The sequence below is a fragment of the Schistocerca gregaria genome, chromosome 2 (genome assembly GCF_023897955.1).
Source record: "Schistocerca gregaria isolate iqSchGreg1 chromosome 2, iqSchGreg1.2, whole genome shotgun sequence".
In the NCBI taxonomy this organism is placed as follows: domain Eukaryota; kingdom Metazoa; phylum Arthropoda; class Insecta; order Orthoptera; family Acrididae; genus Schistocerca; species Schistocerca gregaria.
Genome location: NC_064921.1, coordinates 632,680,948 through 632,698,954, shown reverse-complemented (window position 1 = coordinate 632,698,954; position 18,007 = coordinate 632,680,948). Strand labels below are relative to the sequence as shown.

The following is an 18,007-nucleotide window of genomic DNA, read 5'->3' as shown; positions in this document are numbered from 1 at the left end:
TTACACAAGACAAGGCCAGGAGTCCACATGCCTTAGATGTGGGAAACCATGAGTTGTGAATGTGATTTGATTACCAGATAGAAGGTAGATAATAAGATAGATGTAATCAGTGGTAGCTCAGCACGGTCCGAGTGTCACAATGGGATCAAATTGTTCAGATTTCCGATCTTTAAGCTGTATAACACTGACCCAAAGCAACAATATGATGTGAGATGATTGTTAAACATGATGACAATATCAATTAAACTACTCCAACTCAGCCAGTATACATTGCACATAATAGGAGTAAATCTTACAGCAATGTCTGTAGAAATTAGTTGTTATGGGAGAACATGTAAGGTATTAGAAAAAATATAATGAAGTTTTTCAAATGTGTATTATGGGCATGGGAGGATAGTTAAAAAGCGACTATGGCCCAGGAAGTAAGTCTGTGGCATCTGACAGCTTGGTGAAGTGGGGCCACTGGACTACTACTATTCTCTCAGAATGAGAGAGCGCTGTCAGTTTGGATATTGAGCTTCATTGTGAAGTATGATGAGGAATTTGATGGTGAAGTACCATGGGTGTTTACTGATGTACTGTGAGAAAGAAATGTGCAATAGTTGTGTTCAGAGTTCTTCCTGATCAATACAACTGAGAATGCAACAATAATGATGCCAGTGACTTCCTTCCTTTCGCAGACAGTTTTCATTATTTGTTAGATCATACTACAAGGTAAGGTCGGTATTACACTATCAAATTTCTTTGTCCAAGTTGATATGTCAAATATTTTTGTCAAAGAAGTTTGATGGTGTAATAGGGCACTTTGTCAAATCTCGTCTGTCATTAAATAAATTTGATCAAATCTAGGGCTTCACTGTAGATTTGATCATAAAAGTCACTTGTCTTCTGTTCACTGTAATGTGAAATGTTACCAAGTGGAGTGCTAGCATCGCTGCAGCATTCTGTCCTCTGTAGTGTGTTTAAAAACATGGCCTATAAATACAATTGGTGTGTACCGACAACTACAAAATTAAGAGAGATGTATGAAGCTGATGAGGCGTTTTACAATGTGAGGCACTCTGAATACAAGAACACATTGAGGAGATTGGAGACCTAACCTAACCCAACTCTCTCCCGTAGCAAGGAATCTGAGTGTTACAGTGAGCCTGTTTTCTGCAGATATAGCAGTTCTTAAATGAGTATTGTGCTTTGTGATATGAGGATTCACTTCACTGAGCAAATACTGAAATGTATGCTAATCCATGTTTAATTAATTTACGTATGACTTGACATCCTCCACCACAAGCTCACACAACAAGTTTTGTTGAATGCTTTTACGTCTCGCCGTAAAACCCACGGCTTCACCCAGGTATGTTTCCTTTTTTCCCCCCACTTCTCTTCCACATGTGCACACATTGCAATTGTGGTACATGCAACTGCTGTGGTTAATAACAAGTTGTTGTTGTCATCCATCTTGAAGTTTGACGAAAAATATGATGACAGTGTAATATCCCGTTTTAGCGCCACATCAAAGATTTTTGCCAAATAAATTTGACAAATATTTCATCATATCTTTGATCAAATCTTTGACAAAGAAATTTGATAGTGTAATACCGGCCTAACACGATAGTATGCATATAAGGTAGTGAAAAGAGAAGTGTACAAGGCATGGAGTGCCTGATAGTAGTTTTTTGTGCCAGAGAGGATGTAATACTGTCTGTGTAAATGCAATATATGACTTAATGTTATATGTGAGAATTTTATTCAAATTATTATAGGTATATGGTATACGTAATATGAGAAGGTGGAAGATACGAATTTCAAGATGCAAATAGATAGTGGGTTAAAATATGCCTTTCTTGTCCCAATCCTTCCCCACAATACGAAATGGTGCAGCTGCTAACAGGACTAAATGAGTTTAAGCGAAAATAATGCAAATAAGAACATAGAGACTTGGTGGTTGTGTATATAGTATCACTTGAGTGAAGTATGGGACAGCAAATGTAAAAAATTGCAAACAAACCAGTGCTTCTGTTACAGACAGTTTTCCACGGAAATTTGAAGACCAGAGTTTTCTTGGAAGGAATAACTGTAATAGAATGAACTGGCCAAGGCCACAGCACCAGGAAACAGGTACAAATCACCCCCAAGTCATTTTACTGCCTGCTAAGCACCCCTCAGCAGGAGGAAGACGCTTCGTGACACTGTTCTGTGTGTCTCTGAGGTGGTTAAGCAGAGATCCCAGAAGAGGGCTGTGAGGTGCATTCCAATTAGTAACCCCACCAAAGGACGGGTGTCAGGGGGTCAATGTCACTTGTGTAAAAAAAAATGTGCTAAGTTGGATGTCAAAGAAATTGTTGGATGGTGACTGACTAAATGAGCAACAGTTGAAACTGCCAGCACTGAAGAGGGAAGAGTCCTGCTTCAGCATGGCGACTCGCTACAGGATTAGTCCAGAAGGCACCAGCAGCCCATCTGACCTGGGTCTGACCATTTCAGAGCTGAAGGTAGCACTGAGCCATAAACCTGGCAAATGTAGTTTAGTCAAGATGAGACCAGAGACAGGTAAATACAGAGAAGGGTAACGTGAATCACACACCAAGAGGTGTGGACAAGTATGTATAGAGTGTTAAGCTTTTGCATTCAGCTAGTCTTTAGTTGATGAATATGGGGCAGCCTAGTCAAGTGCTCAGTATCCACGTAGAGTTCTGGATCAGACCAGTTTGTGGTAAGACAACAGAAATGCATGACCTGTATTTTTGCAGGAGAGAAGTGGAAACCATGGCAAAGGGTCCAAGCAGAGGCCCTTCAGATGGTGCCTTGGAACTGGCTATGGAGTTGGAGCTGTAGCAAATACAAAATAACCGACAGTTAGTGTGGAAGTGACCAGTGGCCCAGCTGAGGTCACTAGCCCACTGTTTGCACTGAGGAAGACTGACACTCAGCACAATGTTTGCTGTTCTCTTGGACCTGTCGAGAGCTGAGTGAAATGCCAACTCAAGCCCAGAACAACCAGTGGGATAAAAACTGATGATTACAAATCAGTAGCTAGCCTTGATGGAGGTTAAATAAAATGTCACGGCGCAAAGGAAAATCACGAACCTTATGTAGACTGTGATGAAGAGTAGGCATTTAAAAAAAGAATGGTCTCCCATTTCCAACCTAACCAGTCAGTCAGTTGGATAGTCACTGATAGAGGGACGAAAGGCCCTGAGATTCAAGAACACAGCTTAATCAGTGGGCAACCATGCTTTCAAGCAGCTTGCAGAGCACATTGGTAGCCCTCAACAGACGTTGGGTTTTTTCCTGCCTTAAGGCTTGGGGCAATGATAATATCTTGCTACTGAAAAGGGAAAACGTTTTGAAGCCAGAAATCACTGAATACTGTCAGTAGATAGCTTTCAAGTAACTTTCAGATATTCGATCACCTGATAATGCAGTCAACCAAGGTCTAAGGCCATATTGCAAGACGAATCAAGAGCCTAAATCAGTTCCCAGTCAGTCAAAGGTTCATGATATATGTCACCTGTTGGTGGGGATGTCTTCAACTTATCATTTCTGGTTTAGAAAAGTAGCAGAGTAAGAAGGGGTCATCAATTCTGTTGTAAAGTGGGTCACGAGGTGTTCAGTAAGAACCGACACATCAGTACAATAACCACCCTAAAGGACAAAGACCCAGAAAAGGTGTTAATCTTTTGCCGCCAAGAAGGCTACAGACTATGCACCATGCCTGGGAGGAAAAGGCACACATTCCCAAGGAAGATACATAGTGTTCCTAGAATTCCTTCCTTCTGAGCTTAATTTGTGATCCCCAGTGTGACATTGCTTAAAAGTGAGCATGCCAGCCTGTGAAGGATGTTGCTTGAAACATTGCAGGGCCCTACACCACTCCTAAATAGTTCTTGTAATGTCTTTGGTCCATTGCAGGAGTGACTGGCCTTGGAGTGTGCCAGTAGAAAGAGGAATATCAGTTCCAGAGGTGCAAGGATTGCATCAGAGATGTCACCCACAACCTTGTCAATGCAATTAACAGAGAGGAGACAGAAGTGACAGCAGAGCCACTTCACTCTTCAAACGGTCGATCGTGGTAATTGGCCCATCACACACTGACAAAGAAGTGACAGGATCACTGGTAAATGGTCAATGTTGCACAAGTCGTTCTGGAGCAACCAAAGTAGTGAAACCATGAGATTGGCTGAAAGAGATTATAAGGTCGATAGATGAAAAGGTGCCACGAAGGACACTGAGGAGGCACAGATCAAACAAAAGCTGATCAATCAGATGGCCTCTCAGAGATGGAAGTGATACTTCCACATGGGGGCGATGCACATTGAAATCCTCAAGCAAGAGAAAGGGCAGGGGCGTTTTGGATTAAGGTGGTCATCTCAAGGGAAGTAAGCGCCCTGCCACAAAGTACATAAATGTTACAAACAGTGATCACTGGGGTAGTTTGCACTGACACTGCTATTACTTCCAATGTATTGAGGAGGAGAATACACTCGCTGATGGCATCTGTGGGAACCAATAAACAGGCTAGTTCAGCTGACCTCCCGGTGCCAGTACAATTCTGACAGAATGCACAGTAACCACAAGGCATTAGGGAATGGTCATCAATCAAGTAAGTTTCTTGTGGGGTGATGCAGACTGTAGAATAAAAGGAAATTAACTGTTGTAGTTCTGCCCAGTGACAGTGGTATCCATTACAATTCCATTGGATCATCAAATTGAGGGTGTTCTGGTTAGGTGTCAAGAGGCTAAAAGGTGGGATAATATCAGTGAATATTTGCTCATAATCCAATGGTGTGTGTGTGTGTGTGTGTGTGTGTGTGTGTGTGTGTGTGTGTGGAAGGGGGAGGGTGCTTGATGCCTCTGGGGTCACCACAGTAGCCTTCTTCCAATTCTTATACTTTTCTTCCCCAACATTATTTGCAACATTTGGTGGCCGCGATTCTTGTGAGAAGCTTGTCCACTGTATGCATGAACACAGATCAGTAGGCAGCTCTAAGACCCACAGGTCATGGTTATTTTAGATGGTGGCTAGTGTCGGGCCTCTGATATGTGGATTTCCAGGAACAGGGGTCTTGAGAGGGAGCTCTGTAATGGATATATGCTGCAGGAGGAAGCTTCTCTGGATGCGTGTGGGAAATGGTTCCCAAAGATGGTGTCACTGGGACCATGAGAGTAGAGGGTAGTAGTGTATCTGGTTTGCAAAAATTGAGGTGGGCGTACGGGGCAAATGACATCAGTAACTTTAGCATAATTGGTCATCATATCAACAGATGCATGTGTTCATATTTTTTCTTGCCTTGGTATATGACAGGCGGTCAAGCGATACGTAGCCCTATATTTTCTTGTCTTTTCAAATACTGGGCAAACAGTTGAACATGAAGAACTGTGTTCAGTACAACTGCCACACAAAAGGAGTTCTTCACAAGGATGACCTTCATGGGGTAATCGTCCACAGTTTCTGCATTTTGAGTTTGCCGTACAGCAGGATGACATGACCAAAGCGTAAACATCTGAAACACCTAATGGTGGCAGGACATAAGTTCTCAGTGCATACTTGTACATTGTAATTAACTTTTCCTTGGATGTCATTTCCTGCAAATGCTGAAATGAAAGCACCCCTATCTGTTTGGTTATCCTTGGGACCTTTTGTACACACTGGACAAAATGCCTGGTTAAAATATTGAACATCACAGGGAGTGGACAGACAGTATTGTTCTACAGGTTCATACAAGTATTCTCTTACTGGAAATATTTATATGTAAACCAAGTTGTTTGTGACGTGACTGCGTGACAGGTGACATCAATCTACAGCTACATCTACATTCATATCTTACAATGAATAGTGATGTGCATGACAAACAGTATTTAGCACTGTACCCCATGTCTGGGTTTCTTCCCATTCTAATCATACATGAAGCATGAGAAGAATGCACTGTAATTAATCCAATCTTGTCTTTGTTGTCCCTGCAGGATTGACACATAAGGGGGCTGAAGTATATTTCTTCACCTAACACTAGCTCTAAAACCTCGTATGTAAGCACTCAAAGGATAACTTCCACCAATCTTCGAGAGTCTGGCAATTCAGATTTTTCAGCATTTATGTGACACTCTTACATAAGTGAAACAAACTTGTAACAATTTGTAGTATCATTCCTTGAATAAAATCAATATGCCCATTAGTTCTATCTGGTATGGGTCCCACAAACTTGAGCAATGTTACTCTATCACTTTTCGGGTGTGCATCTAGGACATTGTTATTTCTTCTTCTGATGCTTTGCCTGATAAAATGCCACAGATAAAACCTTACGCATCTCAGAATAAAATATACAAAGAGCTGAGTCAGCGAATGCAGAAAACTTATGAATTTCATGGTTAATTATTAAAATATTTCGTATGTGTTGAAACACCAGGCAGCAAAGATTGTAACTGTAAATCCTCTGAGAGTGTAGACATGAATGAGCAATTTCCATAATTTGTTGAGCTGTAAACCCTCAGCCTGGTTGTGCAGGTTGTCTGCTAACTGCATTTCCACAGCTGACTTGACCAATGAAGGCCAGTAGGCTGAGGCTTAACTTTCTCATAATCCACTGAATGGCCAATGGAAAAACTGTGTTCAGCCACTGCAGATTTGTTAGGCTGTAGCAGGTGGGTGTGTCACTGGTGTCCAATGTGCCATTCTTGTAGGATGTGTACTGTTTGTCCTATGTAGCTTTTACCACACTGGCAATGAATTTCATAAATACCCGTGTTTAAAAGCAGATCAATCTAGAAGAGTTGCCGCCTTCACCAGTGGGTAGAAGATCACATCCATTTTATGCTTTTTTCATTTTTCCGACAATTTTAAAGAAACATCTTCCACACCCAACATAAATGTCATAGACTATACATCAATTTCTTCTTGCTCTTCCTTTGGTCAGTCTAGTGTTTCTGCTTGCATGGTTCTCTTAATTTGATGTTCCAACAGAATGTACTAGTTCATCCTGTAGGCCATCAGCTTAACTCTTCATAGTCTCCAGGTATTAAAGTATGCTCAAGGTTTGTGAATGATGGTGGCAATTCAATCATTGTGATCAGGGCAACTGTACATGCAGTGCATTAGAAATCCACCCTCATGTTGAACTAAGACATCCAAAATTGATACACAGCCATCCATTTCCCATTCCATGGTATCTCTGACATTTCCATGACTAGAGTAAAGATGCTAAGGAAATTCCATCAATTTATCCTCGCCATGGTGACAAGTTACAAATATGTCAGTGAGACATCTCCAGAAATCTTTCATGAGTAAATTAAATACGAGTATGAGATGGCTACTCATGGCAATACCATTGACCTGTTCAAAATATCAGTTACCAAACCAAGGTAAGTGGAGGTTAGTGCATGATGCTTTAATAATGCCGTTATATCTTCCTCAAGCTTGCAGCTAATCAAGGACAGAATTAGCAATAGGTACAGTTCAGTAACTAAGAAGATGATGTCAAAACTAACCAGTAAATCAGAGTTGTTTCATAATAACCCATAAAAGGTCCCAATAATGATATTTAGTCAATCACTAAGCAGTGGCATGTAAGTTACTCACTGTTGGTTTAGTATCTGTTCCAAGGATGGTTTATGAGTTCCATTTTGTTCTAAACAACTTTTTTGTTTCTGTATAACTTTGTGGGCCTTGAGAAGACCATATAATCAGGGAGGCACAGAGCTGCATCCCTTCAGACTGTTGGTGACCTTGGGTAGACAGCTCTAGTCCAGAAGTGAAGCAGTTTTCATTTGAGCATGTGACCTGGGGTCCTTGGCAACTTTATATTGTGTGCTCAAATAAGTTGTATGTCTTCTTTATGCAGATGTCTCTTGCTAGCAAAAAAGGTGAATTACCTTCATCTGCAGGAAGAACCAATGTTTGGAATCATTATAGAGATTACAAAAGGAAGCTATCACAGATGAGGCTATGCTTTTCACCTTATTTTTTTCATCAGTGTCACCACAAAGTTTTTTGGAGGCTTTTTCAAATCCTCCAATAAAAGATGTTAGTGATAAGGGCTTCAGTGTAGGAGAAAAATTCAAGGACTTTCCTAAAACAATCATTTTCATGTTTCTTAAGATCCCTATTTGTTAAATTAAGAACAGAACATTTAAAACACACTTCTTCCTGTGGCAGATTAGCCAGGTGGTCAAACTTTACAACTTGCACTGTGTTGGAGCTTCGACGGATCCAGTTTGATTTTACCAAAATTATACCTTCAGCACACTCCCAGGAAACAGAAGCAAGAGCAGCTGTTACATAGGCATGTACATGACAGTTCTTCTGAGATCAAATCCAAGCTTTGATGTAAGATCAGATGCAAAAGTGTTTTGTAGGCAGTCTCCTTCACTGACTGGATTTTCCCAGTAACTCGCCAATGAACTGAAATCTGCCACCTGCTGATTGTGAGCCTATGTGATCATTTCAATTTCATATCCATTAAAATTGTTAGTCACATATCAGTGAGTTAAATGATTATGACTGTGACTCATTGTTATTATTGCTACGTATGTTACTATTCTGTATTTTGAGCAGTTGCACAATTTTACTTTTCTGTATATTTAAAGTAAATTCTAAATCTTTGCAAAACTTCAAAATCTTATCACTATCTGCCTTGACAATTGGGCAGCTCTTTTCAGGCAGTATTTCATTATTGACAACTGTATCACCTGCAAAAATCTGAGGTTGTTATTAATGTTGTCTACATCATCAATACACAACATGTACAGTATGGGTCTCAATACACTTCTTTTGGACACATCTGAAATTACTTCTATTCCTATTTACAATTATTTATCCTAAACAACACAGAAGGTCCACCATACAAAGAAATCCTCAATCCAGTCACAAATTACACCTGATCTCCACATGTTATTTTTATTAATAAATCATGATGTGGCACAGAGTCTAATGCCTTTCGGTAATCACGAAATACAGCATTCACCTGATTTCCTCAATCCATAGCTTTCAGAATCTGATGTGAAAAGCAAAAATCATAAGTTGGGTTACATATCACCCACATTTTTGGAACACACGCTGGTTGGCATTTTTGATAAGATTAAACTATGACAGCCATTACGGCTTCAGATGCTGCCCATCTGACAGCCAAACTTATTCCATTCAGAATCTCCCGTCTACAGTTCTACACTTTATTTTACACTTATTAACTAGCAGCTCTGTTTCTTTACGGTGACTATTGAGCACAAGATCCCACCCATAATGAACTCTTGTTCTAAGTAAAGTCAAACAATGGAAACTCCAGGTTGGAATACGAACAACAAAGAAGGACATAGGTTGTTAATCACAGTAAAGATGACACATTTAGTTGCAGACAGGCACAGGCTGCCAATGGTAGCAGTTTTGTCTGTGGGAGGTGTACTTGCTTGTGTGATTGTGGACATGTCTTTTGCTGAAGAAAGCTATGGCAAACGGCTACAATGTGTAACAGTCTTTCCATTGTGCTTGTCTGCAACTCAATGAGTCATCTTTATAGTGAGTAGCCATCTATTCTTCTCCTAATATTGTTCTAGGTACATACCTGCTCAGTGCTTGGTTGCCATTCTTTTAAAGTTGAGCAACAATTTCCCTACATGCACCTGCCGTGAAGTTAATGGTCTGAGTTATCTTTGTCATATGATATGGCTTTCACATTATCCAATTTACAGAGCATGCAACTCTTTCTATTTGTTTTACTGGCCCTTTGTACTTTGGTAATGAGTTTTCATTCTACCTCATGGTTACTGATAACATTTCCATACCGACATCCTCAAATAGGTCTGGTCTGTTTGTTGCCAGCAGACCCAATACAATCCCATCATGAGCAGGTTTATGCACTATCTGTACCAGGTAGTTTTCAGAGAATGCATTCAGAGCTGTTTCACAGCATGTCTTGTCACATGCACCATGAATAAGACTGTAATTATTCCAAATGATTGTTGGATGATTAAAGTCTCTTTCAGTAATGGCAATTTGAATGAGAACATATTTACGGGGAGAGTCAAGCATTCTATACAGTTTTTGCTAACATCTGTGGGTGAGCCTGACTCTCAATAGAAGGATCCAATTAAGTTTATGTCATGCAGCTTCAATTTCTGTCTCAGTGGATCTGAGACCTTGTCTACTGTAACAAATATGCCACCTCCATTTCCCATTAGTCTACCTTTTCAATACACACTTACACTTAACCAAAAAATTTGCTGCTGTCAATTTCAGGTTTTAAACAGTTCTCAGTACTGTGTATTAAAGCATTGGGATGTCAATCTCTTCGTGCGTGCGTGTGTGTGTGTGTGTGTGTGTGTGTGTGTGTGTGTGTGTGTGTGTGTGTGTGTGTGTGTGTGTGTTTAAGAGGGTGGGGTGGGGGGAGAGACAGGGATATTTCTTTGTTACACCAGCACTCAAGAGTTAGGGTCTACTACAGCTATGATTCTCTGGAGTGAATGGAGAGTTGCCTAAACCAAAAACTCATTTGTATACACTCCCTACAGAGACAGCCACCTGTTTACCAGCCTCTGATGTGTAGTGCAACCCTGAGCTATTCCGGGGGGCACCATTCTCAACCATGTAGTGCATGTGTAGGAAGTTGCATCTCTCACAACCTCTGAAACTTCTTATTCAAACCTTCCACTCGATTCAGAACCAGATGGTCATAATCAGTGCCAGAGACAATTCTGCAGACTGTGAACTTTGCTTAAATGCTATGACCAACACTCATGTTCTCCATCTTTTTTGTCAGTTGCTGCAATGATCCAAGCAGAATACCAACTCCAAATGACAGGCTTTATTCATTTCAATGTGTGCCTCAAAAAGCAGATGGTTGCACCCTGTTCCTCTATTGGCTGCTAGAATGGCCTCTTCACATTTTGAAAGAGATGTCTAGGCATACACCAAGCTTGTACTGGCATGATCTTTCCCACCCCTTGCTGTATTTCCATCAGGGGCACAACTTTCCATCATATATTTGAACCACCAACAATTAACAGACTTCTACCCTTTGCTTCCCTTTGACAAGCGACACAACAGGCTTCGCAAAATGTGAAGTGTGCCTCATTGGTACAGTTTTTTCCCACTCAAGTGACTCCTGAAGCCCTGCAATTACACATTCATCAGAAAACTTCAGCCAGATTGTCATATCACTCAAAGAGTGATAAAATCTTTACTACACAAATTACATCTTTCCATCGTACCCACTACATATCTGCACGGACTTATAGAGAGTGAATACATGATAGGAAAGAGGTTGAATATTTTGTTAGGCCTAATGAGATTTGAAGCATAATTATAGAGCATACACAGGTGCAAGACATGGAGATCATGAGATGACGTAAATGGAAAAAAAATTTCACTGTAAACTTGAATAACCATTACATCAATTTACTCATCTACTCACAAACTGTTAAGTGTAGAGGAAAGTGTGCAATGTTCATTGTTTATTAATTTATAATCTCTGTAGATAAAAGTTACAAGTGTTAGCCACACAGCAAAGTACTTGCCCTTTTGCAGTGAAATTGTGAAGTATAATACTTGTACTTTATAGTACTATACATACTACTCTTGACAAAACAGTGACACCATGCATAAAATCACATAAAAAACAAAAGACTATAAATGTCTGTGTAAGGAAGAAATTTGACTTAACCTATCTTGTGCTGAAATCTGAGATTAAAAATAGTTTTCCATCTATGCTCAAGCAGCTCATGAACTGCTGAGTTTGCAAGTGTGTTTGCTCTTTTACACAATATCTTACAGCTACAATTCTTAATTTTTCTGAACCCTTACCACCAGATACCTGAATTACGGCGGAAAGCTGGTAAGATCTGTATGCCACAGGCAGGACACCACATGGTAACAACTTTCTGAGACAATTATATGAAATTACCTAGACTAAGTATTCAGTACTACTTCACCAACTAACAACCAAATCGTCACCTTTCAATGTAACATAGGACTTGGGCTATGATAAAGGGCAGTATTCCACCACAACTAAGATTTCATTTTTATATTCATTGGCTTCACTCAGATATGAATTGTCCCCTCTTGTCTTACCTTATAAGCACACTTTACAGTTCAGCCTGTTAACACAATCTACATTCCGAAAAATGTTACAAGTCACATAATTACTAATGGGCTGAAGCCGACATCTGGTTTTGATAAATTTAGTGGATCCAACTATCCCACACAAAGTTATAGCCAGAACACCAACTTTATCCAATGGGGTGGTTTTCATTATTTACACAGAAAATGAGGACGGTGTGTCAAGAGTCTGGTAAAATTTTAATCTTATTACAAAATAATAATTTAAAAGTGTTTGTATTTGGATTACTATTCTCCAATATAATCTATCAAGAAACTGAAAAAAAGAGCTGTGGCTCAAGCATAGCACACTACCAATGCCAGCAGTGTCTCTGGAATATGTGGGTTGTGATCAAGTCACTTTTGTGGAATCACTTGGAGGATAACTTCTGGTAACAAACAAAAGGCAATAAGAGAGATCACATATCTGAGTGCTGCAATTGAAACTATTCAATATTCTATAGACTGTCTAAATCACAACAATGAGCTATCATGAACATTTGACTTCGTCCAGGTCTATCACCATAATTGGTTCCGTAAAGGTTGGACCTACTCAAAACACAATGAGACAATCTACACTGGTATTAAGTCTCTACAACTACTTGGTTAAAAAAAAAAATCCTATTTATATATGTTGATTGCCAGATCATATTAAATTTATATCTTCTATTACAAATGAGAAAACCTCTGCAGATTTTCATTACATTTCACTAGCTTGTCTTTTTTATTAGTACAATGCTTTATTACTTCCTTCCATTACTAAATTCTCTATTACTTCCAATGTGCACAGGACATATCCAACAATCTGCCTTCTCTTTCTGTTGCAGTTTTTGTGCATCTAAAGCTGAGAAAAGTTTTAAGATGGAGAACGATATATGCATATCACAATAAAATGAAGTACTCTGCTTGGTTAAAATAAGTTAAACTATCAAAGAAAACAAACCTTGTCAAATATCATGCATCAAATAGCAAAGACATTGACATACTTGAAACAAATGGATACAGATCTGAACCTCAAAGAAGAAGAATGAAAAAAGTCAGGGATAATCATGAAATGGCACCCTGGTTTTCACAGGCAGAAACCTGATCTGTTTCTGTCTGGCCTCAAAAGCAGAACTAAGTGTTAGTAATAATGAAATTCGCTACATCAAATATTACACTGAGTGGAGGAACGGAAGGAACAGAACAGGGGAAGATGAGCAATCCTCAGACACATGGGAAGACAAGGTGAAAAAAAGAAAGAAACAATTGTTAACTTTGGCCTTTAATGCCATCAACAACGCAACTATTTAAACCACTACACAATCAATATGGTAATTATGACATCACACATTCAGACATATTTTAATTATTAAGGATTTGTATTCTTGCATGAAAAACGAGAGTTCAGAAGGAAAATTCTTGTTATGAATGGCATCAAACACATAAAAAGCTTAAAAAAGTAAGACTGCACTGGATAAATATGAATTTTCAGTGGGAACATAAATATGTCTAGAATTCTTAATGGACAAATAAACAAATAAAAGAGAGAGAGAGAGAGAGAGAGAGAGAGAGAGAGAGAGAGAGAGAGAGAGAGAGCAGGAAACAAGTCAGGCTATCATGATACATCTATTAGCTTCATGAACTCACATCTGAAGCTACACATTAAACTACACTACAGATCAAGCTACCATCACAAACACCGTTAAAAAAAAAAAAAAATAGTGCTGATGGAGACATAAGCGTTCATCACAGAATGACGTAACACTGCAAATTTCACTATATATGGTAAAGCCATGACACACACACACAGTAAGAGGGAGAATCAGCAGGGGAAAAATACAGAGAGGAATAAGAGATAAAATTGCCTAAGGAAGGTACAAACAGTATGACTAGTACAATAAAATTTGAAAAACCTGGATATAAATGGGAAGAATTTTATGGAGGAGGAGCAGAGGAAGTAAAGAAGTAAATAAAGAGAGATTTGCGAGGGGGGTGGGCCGGGGTAGGATTACAGTGTGAGCAGAATGGCAGTTTCCACCTGTCAGGTGGCAGAGATTGGAAAATGCTTGTGGTATAAAAATGGTAGGAAGATCTACATCACACAAGCCATCAAGCAAATATGAACATGCAATGACCACCAACCGAACCTCTAATTAAGTCTCTGTCCTCCTGTCTCCCTCTTCATACCACTGCTCCTCCACATACCTCTTGTTTTACAGTCTTATACTTTCCAGTCCTCCTCTATTGTGCTTTGAAGTGAGCAAACAAATCACACACTGTATGTGTGTTAATCTTAAGTGCTCGGAACCACAGACATAAGAACAATATTGAAAATGGGATTAAATGGGCTTTTGCAAACATCTCCTCAGATAAATTTGACTCTTGATAGATGTGAAAAATTAAGGTAACAAACAGTCACAAAACTAAAGGAGTGGAACACGAGAAATAACACCTTCAAGGGAAATGGGAATGCAGTGCCAAGACAGAGAACAGGATTCAAAAATGAGAAAAGAAGAAAGGCTGGGTCAGTTCAGCAGGAGATAGTCCAGTGGACGTCTTTCAGAGAAGTTACTATTTGGAGTGGGGGGGGGGGGGGGGGGGAGGGGGAGAGAACCACATGTCACAGGTACTGAAGCAGCTGTTGAAACCATTGGTATTGAGATGATTGTGCCTGCCACATGAAGCACTTACTATTTCACCCTGATAAAGATAGCTGCAGAGAGGTATTATCAATTCAGTTCAAGATTTTAATGTTATGGCAGGTAGAAGAAACTATCACTCAATAGCAGCAATGATTGGTTTAATCTTGCTTCTTAGCAGCTGCAATGTTTGCTGCCACTGTGAGTTAATAATGACTATCAAAGGACTGGGATCCATGAAAATTTGTTAACGATGATTTTGTGAAAGTTACTGCCTGGTTCTGCTAGCTTTAAACTTTGAGAAAAAAAAAACTTGTTTTGTACTGCTGATAATATCCCACCTCCTGTTCAACTAGTATACCAACTATAAATAATGAGGAAAGTAGAAAATGGTAAATTCTTAGGTGTGCATATTGATGAAGACAAAGAAAAATCATATATTGCAGACTTGCTAAAACATTTAAGTTCAGATAATTTTGCCATAAAAATAACAACATATTTTCACACGGTGATGTGCTGTGGGATAATATTCTGTGGTAACTCCTCACTTAGGCAAAGTATTCATTACATAAAATAAGAGAATTAGAATCATGCGTGGAGTTCATGTCCATACATCCTGCAGGTGTCTGTTTATGCAGCTGGGAATATTAATCACAGCCTCACAGTAAAATTATTCACTTATGAAACCTGTTTCAAAATCCCTCTTAAGTATGATGCCAACAGATATTCTCCTAGCACAATGGTAGAAGGAAAAATGATCTGCATTATCCTTTAATGGCTCTAACTGCGACAAGCAAGGGGCAAATTGCATAGCTATAAAACTCTGCAACAACCTATCCATGGAAATAAAATGTCTGCTAGTTATAAATCCTCCTATACAATAGAGGAATTGTTGAGTAGAGATCATTACTATTAGCCCTAGCCATAAAATAAAAGCTGTAAATGTAGCTAAATTTTGTGTGTGTGTGTTGTTCTGCTCTGTTGACATGTCCCACATCATAAAATTTAACATGAATTCTCATCTATGAAACAAGAAAGTAACTGTGTGCCCAAAACCTACAATGATGAAATCATATTTGGTTTCCATCTGGGAGGCTGCACTAAAATTCTGACAGATTTCTATGTCATCATCATCATCAGCAGCAGCACCACTAGGCAGAGTCTTTGCCATAAGGATGATGAAAGATACAGCAAAATTGTGGAATTTCAACATAGCCACCCAGATGGAAGCCCAAGAATATTTCATCAGCATTATACGCTGGCAAAGTCTACATTTACAATCATTTCAACATTTTATGATTTCTGCCGCAGCTCATAATTGGGAATTCACCATTTTGATTAATTTCATGGGTATTTTAAAGTTACATTCAGTTTTTGATTCATCCTTCAATTTAATTTTTGTGTGTGGTAAGTTTTTATTTCACATCTAATGACACACTAAGTGAACTTATAGTAATTTTAACTTTTGGTTACAGCTTTTCCTCTGAATTGTGTACTGCTTTCCCTTCTTACTGTGTGTTAAACTTTCCCAAATATCAGATGCTGCTTAATTTCACCTGTCTGCTTTTCACAAAAATATGATTTGAGTGTTTTTCTCTGCAAAGTGTGAATGAATTATTGAGTATTTTTCTGTTCTACACATTTATCTTTACAACTGAATGTACCTGCTTCGTACATTTTATCACAACCTTTTGGCCGTCACGGTCAGATTAACCATTTTTTCTAACACGCTTAATTACATCTAAAAAAACTAAAGGGACACAGATCTAAACAGAAGTTTTCAATAGCTGTCACACTGTTCAACCTGTACTGGAATTTTAACTGTGAAGGGGAAGGAACTTTATAAATGTTCAGCATGTAGCCATATTTAGAAATTTGCGATTTGAATGTAAAATGACTCATTTCAAATCATTCCAAATTATCACACAAATGACCCCTGGAACACTAAACTAACCAAGTAAAAGACTTGAACAATACAGTATGAAAAATAAATGTATGTACAATGAATCCCTAATTTAAGCCTAATCCTATTCACATTTTAGCTGTTTGAAAAGACTTAAAGCAACCCTTTTTGCGGCTATGGACGTACAGTATTTACTAGCTTGTGTAATAAAATCAGCTCCACTGTTTTATCACTATTTTCAGAGAACTGAGTGACACAATCTTCATTAGTCTACATCTCCCCTTTCCATTTACTAACTCTAGAATAGCATGAAAATGGCTTATATCCATCTAAATGTATCTGATGGACTTCAGTTATTCTCAAGTCATGCTCTGCTAATTATAACATCTCCTGATATTTGACTTTCCGTCCCTCTCCCACATCCATACAGTTATGTTCGAGGTTCCAGCTTGTGTGTATATAACTCTGGCCCATTGCATCGCTCAAACCTAATTTTTTTTCCCTAATTATAAGCATTTGTTTCTACAGATTATACGTTTACTCTATAATCTGCTATTCAGATGGGCTTTCAAAAAAAAATCAAAATCAACAGAAGATGATCAGAGCTTTTTAATGATTGCATGCGTGTGGAAATTACTCACAGAACATTTTTAACGGATTCATTCACATGCAGCGTGAAGCAACAGAATAACTGACGATACGTAGAGAATCGTGAAGATTAGAACTTCACTATCTAATTAACAATATAGAAACTTCTGGGTGAATTAACATTTTGGTGATCATACAACGCTGACTTCAAAATTTCACTCCGAAATGCATCCGCGGATGTAACTTTAACAAGGACGAATCAATCTAAGTTGTAATTCAATTCAGATGTGTGGCTGAACACCCCCAGACGGAACAACATAAATAACATTGTTCCATACCATATGATTAAAATGGTGAGATGAAACAATAGCGTCGGATTTTTCCGCATCATCTTCTTCCTTCAGTACTTTACTTGAAAGTTTACTACAAGGAGAAGAGAAAGACCAAATTTCTGGAGATAACATTCTCACTGTCTCCCATGCTTCTGTGCACACAACAACAAACCTGAAACGACGAAGTCGCCAATGATTTTATAACATTTGTTTTGATGTGAAATTTCAAAGCAGTTACTGCGCGCAAAAACGCAAGACCTTTGTCCAAGGATGTTGAATAGATCACCGACATTCGACCATAGATACTATTTTTGGTCGAAGTCACCGACAGATACGAGGCATTATACGTAGCTATTTCAACTGGCACCGATATCTCATTGGTCGGCGGTAAGAGCCAATGAGACGTAGCTGCTTGTGGGTAGATCTTTGAAAGCTTCGTATGATTTTCGCGGGACCCATCTTGGTGTGTGTGTGCATTTCTTAA

The 18,007-nt window shown here is 39.0% G+C and overlaps 1 protein-coding gene across 2 annotated transcripts in view; it reads right to left on the bottom strand.

Annotated features, from left to right (window-relative positions):
* Positions 1-17,747, bottom strand: part of LOC126334650 (ribonuclease P protein subunit p40-like) — a 216,631-nt gene extending 198,884 nt beyond the window's left edge. Inside the window, exon 1 of one of the 2 annotated variants that reach the window (XM_049997097.1) lies at positions 17,530-17,747. In XM_049997097.1, coding sequence (XP_049853054.1) covers positions 17,530-17,655 — 126 coding nt within the window. In that variant the 5' untranslated portion in view covers positions 17,656-17,747. The remainder of the gene's footprint in view (positions 1-17,529) is intronic. The other variant, XM_049997096.1, reaches the window with a different exon arrangement.
* Between the last annotated feature and the right edge of the window lie 260 nt (positions 17,748-18,007).